Genomic DNA, 13318 nt, shown 5'->3' with positions numbered 1-13318 from the left:
ATGGACTGTAGCCCGACAGGCTCCACTGTCCTTTGGACTTCCCAGGCAAGAATACTGGAGTGGGTTGCCATCTCCTTCCCCAGGGGATCTTACTGACCCAGGGACTGAATCCGTGTCTCCTGCACTGGCAAGTGGATTCTTTCCCATGGGCTAATAATTAATAAAGCCCTGTGAGGGCAGGCAAAGAGCAGCTGAGAAGCACAATCACAGGATAAGAAAACAGGCAGCAGTGCTCCGTTTTTCAATTTCCCTCTGGACAGGACCTCTGCATAGGAAGTGTGAAAGAAATCCCAGAGCTGCCTGGCACTTGAAGTGTTCCCCAGCATGCTCGCCAGCTCGCTGAGGGACAGGCTTGCTAACTCGGCTATGTTCCTCACATGGTTCATCAAGGAGTGACAGTTTTTGGCTTTTATCTCTGGCATTTTTAACGAGAAGTTCTGGGGACCAGGGTTATACTTCTCTGCTTCAAGGAGGGTCTCAGAATTGGCGGTCACAGCCAACTAACACCTAGCTCAATGGTTTTTGGGCTTCCCTGGTGGCTCAGGTGGTAAAGAATCTGCCTGTAACACAGGAGATCTGAGTTTGATCCCTGGGTCAGAAGATACCCTGGAGAACAGAATGGCTACCCACTCCAGTATTCTTTTCTGGAGAAGTCCACGGACAGAGGAGCCTCAAGGGACAGTTGTCAAGAACATCTCACAAGAGAGCCCTAAAATGAATCCAAACTCTCGGTCCCAATAACAGCATATGGAAAAGTGTGCAGGGGGGAGATTAGAGTAACTCCACTGGTAGCTAGGGGCGAGCCTGGAAAGACAAGATCAAGAAAATAATGAATGAGGTGAGCCAACGCTTGGGAAGTTGGATGTATTCAGATCTCTGAAGAGTCCGGCCTTGAACTGACTGGTTACAGATCTCCTTTAAGGGACTCGTTTTCCTAATGGTAATGCCCAGAAAAACAGGCCCAAGCTTAACCTCATCCCCCTTCCTTCAAACTTGCACTGCTTCACAGCACCTTGATGGCAATGCTTTTGAGCACTTTTTACACTGTGTCTTTATATTTGTTATATGGGCCATACTTCACATCTGTATCCTCGGCACCATGACTGGCCATTGTAGAAGTTAAACAAAAAGAGTTCATTATGGATCTTTTTCAATTACCTAATCTTTAGCTAATGGACAAACAGATGTTAAGCTGTAAATGCTCATAAAGCTTAGAGAACAAAAACGAATATTGTTTAACCTTTTCTGCCTACCTAGGATAAATCTCTATACTAGTGCAACAGTATCTTAGGGCTCTGTTCACACTGAGAAAAAAAGCAATCTTCTTTTTCAATTCAATAAATATTTATTGAGCAGTTACTATGCAGAAGGTACCATGGAAGATGCAATGGTGGTCCAAAGATGTGAATCTTGTCTTCAAAGTGCTCACAGTAGAGTAAAAAGCTGGTATTCTAAGAACAAAAGTAACCATAGCCAAATGAGACGATATAGTCAAACGAGAGTTTAGTGTGCTAACTTGACCCACTAAAACTCATTTTTTAGGAAGTATCTTATGGAGAGCTGTTAAACATGTCCTTCTGTGAAACAACACAGTGCAGTGGTTATAAGATCAGGCTCTTACTCTCTTAATCTGTAAAGTGGGCATGATAAGGGTATCTACCTCCTCCCTTTCTCATATCAGATCATGTAAAGTGCTGGATATATGCCTAGAACACAGTAATTATCAGTAAGTGTAGTTATAACTATTAATGCTGATTTTTTTTTTTTTTGCTGTTTAGTCACTAAGTCGTGTCTGACTCTTTTGTGACTCCATGGACTGTAGCCCACCAGGCTCCTCCGTCCATGGGATTCTCCAGGCAAGAATACTGGAGTGTGTTGCCATTTCCTTCTCCAGGGGATCTTTCCAACCCCGAGACAGAACCCACATCTTCTGCTTGGCAGGCAGAATCTTAACCCCTGAGCTAATACGCTGACCTAATACAGATTGTGTTGATGTGTTCTTTTTCTGAAATCTATTAAAGTCACTTGCTAATAATTTATTATTATTGCCTACTGTGAACAGGAGAGCACAAGGCTAACAATGTCACTTTAGCAATAGGATTACTCATAGCTCCACCCGAACCTCCAAGGTTCAAATATTCGTATGGACTTGCTCAGAAGTCAGCCTGTCTTAAGAGATGCTGTAAAGGACCCTTAAAGATTGGAAACAATGGGACTGAGTAATTATATTTATGGCTTTCCATAAAAATAGTGTATTAACTGATCTTATCCACGGGGCAAGGGGGGGCAGCACCCAGTGAAGGGGTATTTTAAAATGTGTGCATGAGAGCTTTTTTGTCATGCTCTGGCATTTACTGCAAACAAGACAGCCCCGCCTAATTAAGAACTGTCAATCCAAATACCATTAGTACTCTGTTGAGAAACACTGGGTAACTGACATTTTTTAGTTAAAAGCTATTCACAGACAAAAAAATTCACAGACTGTTTGTGAAGACCCATTGTGCTTTCTCAGTATGCAGATTATTAATTCAATATATAAAAAACTACAGGATAAAACAGCTCCTTCTTATGAGGCCAGACACACTGATGCTAAAACACATATCCCAGATGCAAATAGTCTTCAAAATGAGGGCACTGTGAGGTAAAGAGAAGACACAAAGATACCCATGTACACAAGGGAACATAGGTTGTGGGCTTTTTATTTAAATAGGACCGTACAATTAAGTGGTTCATATTGTGGGAAAAGTAAATACTTCCAGCTAAGAAGTAGTGATGCATTACAGATAGTTGTTATTATAAACATTGAATAAGAACACAAATATTTGGTTGACTTTACGAACTGAATTCAAATTAACTTCAAACGTTTTCCTAAATTATTTTCAAATGATCAGTTTACTTGTTCTCTTTTAAATCTTCATTGCTGAGAGAAGAATTATACTCAGCCAATTCATGGACAATCAAGAAACCTAAAGGACCACTAATAAATTCCTCTCCGCACTGAGAATCTTCTCTCAAAGCATGTGAACTGAAACAGACAATGTTTATACTTGAAGGCACTGCTTCGTAAACACTGTCAGGCAGTCTGCAAAGTTCACTTTTTCTTTTTTTTTTAACAGTCATCAAGGGTTCCTGCTGCGTGCACCAGGATTTTGCGCTTAACAGTAATCAGGGGTTCCTGCTGCGTGCACCAGGATTCGCGCTCTATCCTCACTGCTATTGACCACCTGCCCCTTCTCCATCAGTGGGCAGATGTAGCCTTGGCTAACCGAGCATGATTTTGCTAAATGTCACTATTCTGTTTTAATCTTACAGAGGCAGCAATCTCCTCCCCATCGCATTCCCAGCAATAAATACCCGTTAGATACTGAAAAATCAGCGTGCAAAAGTTAAATTCAGTTCCCACAAACAGCATGTCGGGAAGAGGCACTCTTCATTAGAAAATAAACTTGCCGGCTTTAAACAGCAGGTGCCACTCCTTATTGACCCTCCCTGCAACGCAGAGGTTTTCCCTCTCGAAAACATCTCATATAGGAGGAACTTTCTAGAACTGCCGATTAAACAGGCCCATGCCTCTGATGTAGGTACAGGTGGAGTCCCTAGGGGACTAGTCAGAGGTCTCAAGGTCCCACCCTTGGAGGACGCTGCTTAAACTCTCAGCCTCATTTTCTCAAGCTGTAAAATGGGAATAAAGAACCAGCCCCTTACGCGTTTAAAACTGAGGCACGGGACCACCCAAACAACGCAGAAGAAACTGCCAAATCTTCACAAAAACATTTTGCATTCTTGAAAGACAGGTACAAAGTACCGCTCAGTGATGTCATCCGACCACAGCCTCAGGTTGCGTTTAAGGAAAGAGAGCCAAAACAAGCCACACGGCCACGCCACACCCAGCATGTTATCAGGTACACAGAGAGGTTACACACAGTGAAGTCATTCTCCAAAACGGAGGTCACCACGGCGGAGGGGGCAGGGCGTGGAGCGAAGAGAGGGTCTATCCCTCCAGATCACAGAGCCAAACCGAATCCACAGAGCTGCCGCTCTTTCTTTTTTTGTCTTTTCAGCATTTTTTCCAGGTCACAGAAATCCCTGGTTTTGGAACCCTACCCTGTACGATTACCAGATTCATTCCCAGTACAGCAGCCAGCCACAGCGGCACCGACAGGGAGGAGGGGTCGGCAAGTAACCCAAAGAAGCTTAGAATCCACTGGAAGGAGATGGATCTTAAAGGTCAAGAGACTGGTCAGGGCGCATGTCCAGGGGCTGGGAGCCCGCCCGCCTCGGAAGCCGCCGGAGCCTCGGGGACAAGCGGCCGAAACCAGTACTCACTCCGCGTCCGGCTTCGGGGGCCCCGGAGACTTCAGCCGGGCTTGGGGACGTTTGCATTCCCGATTGCGCTCGGCCCCCGGGTTTCAGTTTGCAGCCGCAGCCCAGCGCGCGGAGAGGGACGCGGCGGGGCGGTCCTGGGACGCGCGACGCAGGCCGCTCCCCGCCCTCCTCCGCCGGCCCCGCGCAGCACCGCCCCCGAAGCCCCGCGCGGCTCGTGGAGGGGGCGTACCCGCCCTAACGGCGGGGCTGGCATCCCCGGGGCTGGCTAACAAAACAACGCGATACCGGTCACCCGCTGATGGCAGAGCTCTACCGCTCCAAGGCTGTCTCTGTGCGAACACACGCCCCCAAATGTTGCTTTTTAAACTACCGAGTAAATTAACATTTTATATCCCGTAACAGATTTTGCTTTCTACAGAGTGGTTTAACAGAACCAAAATTCTACTGAATTACTGTACATTATACATTATGAGTAAACATTTCAAAATAAGAATGGATTTTAAGCCACTGAATAAAATAAGAATGCATGCATTCATACCGCCACAAATAAATTTATTATATATATGTATATATATATATACATTATACATTATATATATATATATATACTCAGCCAATTCATGGACAATCAAGAAACTTAACCGACCACTAAGAAATTCCTCTCTGCCCTGAGAATCTTCTCTCAAAGCATGCGAGCTGAAACACAGACAACGTTGGCCACCTACCCCTTCTTCTGTTGGCCAGCTACCCCTTCTCCATCAGCCGGCAGATGTAGCCTTGGCTAGTCTGGAATGATTTTGCTAAATGTCACTATTCTGTCTTAATCTTACACAGGTAGCAATCCCTCCCACCGCATTCCTAGCAATAAATATCCTTTAGATACTGAGGAGAGATAAGGAAATGCTTTTCCTTATAGAAGAATATATTTACACTTGAAGTCGCTCAGTCGTGTCCGACTCTTTGGGACCCCATAGACTGTAGCCTACCACGCTCCTCCGTCCATGGGATTTTCCAGGCAAGAGTACTGGAGTGGGGTGCCATTTCCTTCTCCAGGGGATCTTCCTGACTCAGGGATCGAACCCAGGTCTCCTGCATTGCAGGCAGAAGCTTTACCCTCTGAGCCACCAGGGAAGTCAATAGAAGAATGCTAACTAATAAACATAAAATAAGTGATTGGGGTTAGGGAAAACACTTATAAAATTTTAAAGAAATATGGGAAGCCAGTTTTCCCCAAAGCCATAAATCAGTTACAATAAAGGCTCTAGACAGGGAGCTGGGGATGTGAGGGGAGGAGGTGGTGGTAGTCCATGGTTGGGGACCAGAAATTCAGGCCTCACTAGTGACAGCTGAGCAGTGACTCACTCTGCGTCCAGCCAAGGCAGAGGTGACAGCCAGCTGGCATTCAGAAGAGTGCTCATCTGGGCAGGCTGGTACCTACAATCACCCAGCAATCAAAGCAGGTGGGGTCCCACTGACTTCTCCTGCAAGGTGTTCCCCACAGCCACCTTATTTATTATCATTTTTCATTTACTTCTGTTAAATAAAGGTGGTGAAAGAAAAGCCCTTCCAACTCTAATATTCTATAATTCCCTGAGAAGAAGACCCCGTCCTCATAATTATTCTAAATGAAAATGTAGCTTAAATTCCTTTTTGGCTTATGGTATTTTCTCTGCTTTTTTTGTTTCTTACCTCAGCTTATCTTAATCTCAGCTTATCAGTGACATTTCAAACAACCAACATGACTTACTTGGGCCCCTTCTCAAGAGGGATGAGCCCTGAGTCCCACAGCTCCATGGTTAGGCAGTATATCTCTCTCAATGAGGGTTTGTATGTCTGAGCTCTTCAAGGGTTCAGATTACTAATTACATGGTTATGAAATAAAACTTCCAAAGATGCTTATCCTGCAGGACAGGTAGAAAGGGACTCTTCTCCTTGGAGATGAAGAGGGACGGTACTGTTCCCAGATATGCTATGTCTATTCTAGTCCCTGAGGTTCATCCTCTCTCCCAGTGTGGCCCCCATATCACTTGCAACTGAAAAAAATGGAGGGTATTTATCAAATAAAGAAAAGTCTGGACCTTACCCCCCATGATGAATCATATTTTTGTGGCTTGGAACCTGAGAATCTGCATTTTAACCAGATTATCTAATCTGTTAGATAATCTGATTCCCTGATCAGTTTAGGTAATCTAAGATACAAGTAATCTAAATTACCCACATTCAGCACAATTCAGCATCTCTGCAGCTCAAAATTTAGTTGCCAAACCACCAGCAGCAACTGGGAGCTTGTTAGAAAAGCTGAAAGAATCTCAGTCGCACCACAGACTTCCTGAGTCAGAATCTGCATTTTAATAAAAACCTCACTGACCTAAGATGCACATTAAAATGATACTTACTGTTGTCAATCTTGTTTCCCAAACCTTGGTTATTTGTGTATGTGTGTTATTGTCGTTCAGTCATGTCCAACTCATTGCAACCCCATGAACTGTAGCCCGCCAGGCTCCTCTGTCCATAGAGTTCTCCAAGCAAGAATACTGGAGTGGGCTGCCATTCCCTTCTCCAAGGGATCTTCCCAACCCAGGGATTGAACCTGGGTCTCCTGCATTGCAGGCAGATTCTTTACCATCTAAGACACTATTTTGTTTTTAATCTGGCATAACTATATCTACTTAATATTTTAAAAACAGATTTACGTTTTAACCATATCTAGCCTTGGCTTCCCTGGTGGCTCAGACGGTAAAGAGTCTACCTGCAGTGCAGAAGACCCAGGTTCAATCCCTGGGTTGGGAAGATCCCTTGGAGAAGGAAATGGCAACACACTCCACTATTCTTGCCTGGAAAATCCCATGGATGGAGGAGCCTGGTAGGTTATAGCCCATGGGGTTGCAGAGTTAGACACGACTGAGCGACTTCATTTCGCCTTGTTTTAAGCAAAACTACCCAAGAGATCATGAGTTTGGAAGTTCTACTTTACTTTTCCTAGCACACTAAAACACATGCAGAACTATTGAAATAAAAATGCTTGCTTACTTACCAGCATCCAGAATCATCTCACCCAGCACATGTGGTCCAAAGGTTCTGTGGGTGAGGATGACACTGACGGCTGGGATGCCTCCCACAGTATGCTGAGTTTATTCCCCGCCCCCCGCCCCTTACTCACATTATGCATGAGAAAAGCAGGGCCTGGCGGCCAAGGTTAACAGGTATTTATGGCCAAAGCAGGAGCAAAAGCACAGAAGGAATTCTCTGGTGGGTGCTTATTCCTGCACAGATCTTCTGCCCTCCAACTGGGAACAAAGCTGTATGCGCCCTCTTCTGTTTAAAAGGTCTAATGTTGCTAAATAACCTGTTGTTTGTTGTTTAGTCCCTCAGTCGTGTCTGACTCTTTTGTGACCCCATGGACAGTGGCCCAGCCAACCAGCTCCTCTGTCCATGGGATTTTTACTATTTCTGTAGTAAATGGCTGGCAGCTGGCAATACATTTGAAAATCCTCATTATCGAAAGTCGCTCAGTCATGTCGGACTCTTTGCGACCCCATGGACTGTAGCCCGCCAGGCTCCGCTGTCCATGGAGTTCTCCAGGCCAGAATACTGGAGTGGGTAGCCTTTCCCTCCTCTAGGGGAATCTTCCCAACCCAGGGATCGAACCCAGGTGTCCCGCGTTGTAGGCGGATTCTTTACCAGCTGAGCCACCAAGGAGGCCCAGTCAATACAGTGCAAGCCTTCCCAAATTAGAACCGAACCTTCCCAGCCCCAGATTCCCTTGCTACAGGGTTAAGGCACGTGACCCGCACTGGCCAATCAGCTGTGCCTCACACGAGTGAGCCCGGGAATGAGCCGAGTGGAGGCGCTGCCCACTGGTAGGTCTGAGTTACGAGAAGGCCTTCCAGCCTTCAAGGTTGGCAGTGTCCAAGTTCCCTGCATCCAGGCCTACACGTGATAGGTGCTGAGCTGCAGTGGTGGCGAGGAGCTGCCACAGGGAGGCAGGGCGTTGTTCCCTGCTGTGAAATAGATTCTTTCTGCTGGAGCCTTCTGGATTTCTCTAGGAGCTACCCGCTAGCCCTTAAGAATTCCTTTTTAGCTTGAAGTCGTCAGAGTAGATTTCAATGGCAACTGATAACTTTACCCATCACATCTTCTTATAGCCACAGTCTTCTGCGGAAACATTCCTAATGCAAGTTTAACTTTGCTTTCCTCACCAGAGCTAGTTGCTGGTTACAATAGAAGTTGCCTGAGAACTCTTTCAGTAATAAAACTGCATGACTGATTACGGATCACAACTATTTATTTAGTAAGAGTCTAATTTCTATAGCCTCATTAGTTCTCATTATTAATTTGTAAAAATTCTATTTTAAGCACTAAACACCTTAAAATAATGATTTTGAATTAGAAATATCTATGCCACTTAAGTGTTTTGGATCCTCCAAACCCAGGACTGCATGGCAGAAGTGATATTATTTGTACATATAGTTACTGATTTTGTAAGAATTCTCATAAAACATTTCTGCAATACATGGTAACCAGTCTATAATATACAGCTATATACAGCTTACATAAGCTTCAAATTAAATACTGAATTTTTAATACAGACTAAGTTTTTCTTAATTGTAAAATTGTCACTTACTTTAACTTTTAAGTTGAATGTGTCCAGAATCAAGAAAACCAGAACTAATTCTCACTGCCAATTATATCTGCTATTGTCATGTCATGTGTCATGATATTCAGGAGAATATCATCTGCCTGTGTGTTATGATAATTAATTGTGTAATAAAAGGCTTCAAGGGATCACAAATGCTATTAAATGATGCATGGAAATGATCATTTTTAAGTGATGATGATACTGAGGCCTTTCAATCTGGTATCAAAAGACAAAGTTAAAAAACTAAGAAAGTATATATATATATATGTATATGTGTGTGTGTGTGTGTGTGTGTGTGTGTGTGTGTATTTGTATTACTCTTTCAGAGTTAAAGATATAAAAAGGAAGGAATGAAGAATTAAATCCTGGAAAAACCAATATTCAGGAAACTGGTGAAGGAACTCCAGTCAGGAAACCACAGTGGTAAAGAACAATAGAAGAATGGGATGGGAGAAGCCAAGGAGAGAATTCCAAGTTTGCCAGTAAATACTAAAACAGTCACTGTGTGGCTAAATGTCTCCACCTCCCAGCCAAGCTCCCTCCCACAGCTTCCTGAGGCAGGGCATTGTTTGAGGAGGATGGCGAAAGTCTTCGCAAGAATTCCACCTAGAAATGAGTGGATGATACTCCTGTGTAGAAAAAAAGATATAAAAGGGACTGCTTCTCACCACTAAATTCAAGGGAGGAAAAAAAACAAAAACAAAGGAAACAAAATAAAAATATCTAAGTGTGATTTTCCACAACGTACGGACCCTCCAAGAGTTTGAATGAATGAAATGAATAAAGGCCCTTCCCAGGCAGGACATCTGGACAATGTACTGAAACTCCAAGAGTTTAGGTAATGACAATTCTAGAAACCATTTACAAACGATTCAGTAAAAATCTCCTGAGACTGAAGTCTGGCTAATGAAGCTTTGGCCACCTGATGAGAAGAACCGACTCACTGGAAAACACCCTGATGCTGGGAAAGATTGAAGGTGGGAGGAGAAGGGGACGACAGAGGATGAGATGGTTGGATGGCATCACCGACTTGATGGACATGAGTTTGAGTAAACTCCGGGAGTTGGTGGTGGACAGGGAGGCCTGGTGTGCTACAGTCCATGGGGTCGCAAAGAGTCGGACATGACTGAGCGACTGAACTAATGAAGCTTCTAATTTTTAGAGGCATAATTAAAGTGCAAGTTAAATAAAAGTCATAATATTACAAAAGATAGGACATGTCTAGAAAATTTATTTTAGTTGGAGACCTCCAAACAAGAGAGTATGACTAACAAGGGCAATGGCAGCAGAGATTACCTTGCCCAGCCTCTTCTCATGTCTCAGCTGGGTTTTAGTTTGGGTACTTATAAGGGGCTTGGACAGCATCTAAGGTTCCAGGAGGCATTAAAATATGAACACTTCACCAAGCAAGTTACATACATGAATGAGGAAGTCCACAGCCCTCCATAGGAGAGCTACCAGTTTCAATGGAAAAAATGCTTATTTTCAGTAGTCGTATAGGCAGTCCTGAAACAGGTTAAGGTTTGGATAATCTTAAACATACTAGAAGATCACCAGCTGAAGTGGAAGGAACATAGCTATTTTATATATTGAAAAATACTAGCTAAAACTGTAGTTACAGCTTATCTTGAATGATGACATTTCAGTGATTTTTATAAGCTGCAAAACTTTATAGTGTTATATTACCAAAGAAGGCTCCCTCAGACTCAAAAAGTTCCAGCATCTTTTGTGAACTGGAACCCTGGGTTTGAACCCTACCTCTATCCTACTGGCTTTGTGATCTTGTCGAGGTTACTTAACCTCTCTGAGCCCAGGTTTCCTCGGGTATAAAGGAATAATAATTATAAGGTTGTTAGCGGATTACATAAGATAATTATATAGCACATTTAGCAAGAGCCTGCTATGGTTGATACTCATAAAGATAATTTGAATTATTTTCTGAAGAAGTGGACAGACTATATTTCTACTCATAGTATGTGCAAAAATCAAATATTATTTATAAACATTTAAAATAATGATTAATATTTTTGGACACTTACTATTAGATGCCAGTAAGAATAATAACACAAATGTCTTTATTAGGTCTTAAATCATCAAGTCCTTATTAAGAAATGTCATGCCTGTTGCTTTGCACCTCCCCCACCAGCACAGAAATGATACTCTGTTCAATTTTCAGTGACATACTTGACATGTTTGCTTTCTCTACAAGTCCCACCCACTAATGATACACCTGTAAAGTAGGTGTCTTTTCATGTCCAGGAAATGACTGACCTTGGTGACTGGGGCTTTTTCACCAGCCTGAGTTCTGGAGGGCTGACTGCTCCCAAGGCTTGTTGCTTTTTTCTGAAAAAAAGAAAATATTAGCTTCAATGAGGGAAGACACCTTAGCAATGTGGTCAAGTGCAAATTTTTCTATCAATACAAATATCTTTTTAAGCAAAATTCAGACTACTATACTCAACGCTAAGCACACAAAAAAATGAAACAAGTGTTTAATTTTTTATATCTTAGCCTGAAGACTATATAAATATTAAAAAGAAAGAGTGCACTGAATAAATTGCAATTGTTCAATATTCAATGGTTTTGGAAAACTGCCAAAATTCTCACATGGGCAGGTGCCATTTTCCACTGCCATGCACCCCCAGAACCGCCTCACTCACTGGGACAAGGTACATGCTTTCTCTCTTACCCTGAGCGCTGCAGAGCAGGCGTTAGTACAGCCTGCACAGAGGGTGACTCAGCAGCAAGTATCAAAGATGTAATTCTATGTCTAAGAAACTTACCTTAGGGAAATAATATTACAAGAGCAAAAGCCTTTTTTTCTTCACAGATGCAGGTAATATTACCTATATTGTTTTTTGCTTTTTGAAGTTAGAATACTGTGATGAATAATAATGAATGTTTACTGAGTTCTTGGGCTTCCCTGATAGCTCAGTGGGTGAAGAATCCTCCTGCAATGCAGGAGACCCCGGTTCGATTCCTGGGTCAGGAAGGTTCCCTGGAGAAAGGATAGGCTACCCACCCCATAAGGGCTTCCCTGATAGCTCAGTTGGTAAAGAATCTGCCTGCAATGCAGGAGACCCCAGTTCGATTCCCGGATTGGGAAGATCTGTTGGAGAAGGGATAGACTACCCACTCTAGTATTAAAATACAGGTAATATTACCTATATTGTTTTTTGATTTTTGAAGTTAGAATACTGTGATGAATAATAATGAATGTTTACTGAGTTCTTGGGCTTCTCTTGTGGCTCAGCTGGTAAAGAATCCGCATGAAATGCGGGAGACTTGGGTTTGATCCCTGGGTTGGGAAGATCCCCTGCAGAAGGGAAAGGCTACTCACTTCAGTATTCTGTCCTGGAGAATTCCATGGACTGTATAGTCCATGGGGTCGCAAAGAGTTGGACACAACTGACTGACTTTCACTTCACTTTCACTTCACATTGAGTTCTTACCATGTATCAGGGTAATTGTTCTATCAGAATAAAATTATAGATAATAATAAAATAATGCTCTAATAATACAACATATTATAGTACTATTGCAAGTGCTCTAAGCATCATCATGTGTAACATGTATAACATCATGTGCAACATGTAACATGTACCATGCGTAACAAGTTATTTAATCTTAAAATTACACAATATAAAGCTGTTACTATTGTTATCCCCATTTTGTGGGTAAGGAGATGGGGGAACGGGGTGAGTATATAACTTGGCCATGGTCACAGCTTGTAAAAAGCAAGGTGTCCATTTCAGACCTTATTCGCTTACCTACCTACACTGCCTTCCACATAAGGGGTCCTGTTATGAACAACTACAGGATGAAATGTCATGTAGCTGTTTAAAGATCATGTTTAGATGAACACTGCATTAAATGAAAATATTTTACATATATTCTACATATATTTTACATAAAGAAAAGCCACATTATAAAGTAACATGCATAATATGATCTCTGAAGTTCATATGGGGTTATTTTCTAAGTGGGGTTAAGAGTGCTTCCTTGTGCTTTGTTTTTTTTCTTTATATAACTACTTAAGTGATAAAAGGATAATAAACAAGGGGGGAAGATAAAATATACAGTTGCTTTCTTCACAAGGACTTGATATCTTGTATTTTTTACTTATGAATATCTGTATTTCAGAGAAGCAAGCATATAAAGTTTGTAATGCAACATGGTGAAATTATGATCCAACATCTATAAAACATGGAAGCATGTACTATAAGCATTGAATACATAGGAGGGGTTATCACGCTGATTAGGTGATATATAACACCCTAAAGAGTTACATTTCCACTTACACGCAACTTTGGACACATTTTGAAAAATATATAATTGAGAACAATTTGGTTG

The 13318-nt window shown here is 42.5% G+C and overlaps 1 protein-coding gene across 43 annotated transcripts in view; it reads right to left on the bottom strand.

The window, feature by feature from the left end:
• Positions 1-13318, bottom strand: part of CAST (calpastatin) — a 251044-nt gene that overhangs the window by 76416 nt on the left and 161310 nt on the right. For 21 of the 43 annotated variants that reach the window (XM_081498794.1, XM_081498793.1, XM_081498796.1 and 18 more), the window contains one exon: positions 11237-11308. In XM_081498794.1, coding sequence (XP_081354920.1) covers positions 11237-11308 — 72 coding nt within the window. Of the gene's footprint in view, positions 1-4104; positions 4499-11236; positions 11309-13318 lie in introns of those variants that run through there. The other 22 variants (XM_081498798.1, XM_081498801.1, XM_081498799.1 and 19 more) reach the window with 4 other exon arrangements.

This window comes from Giraffa tippelskirchi, chromosome 6 (genome assembly GCF_054371585.1).
Source record: "Giraffa tippelskirchi isolate mGirTip1 chromosome 6, T2T-mGirTip1v1.2.pri, whole genome shotgun sequence".
Classification (NCBI taxonomy): domain Eukaryota; kingdom Metazoa; phylum Chordata; class Mammalia; order Artiodactyla; family Giraffidae; genus Giraffa; species Giraffa tippelskirchi.
The sequence above is the reverse complement of the archived record's forward strand: the minus strand, read 5'-3'. Positions and strand labels throughout refer to the sequence as shown.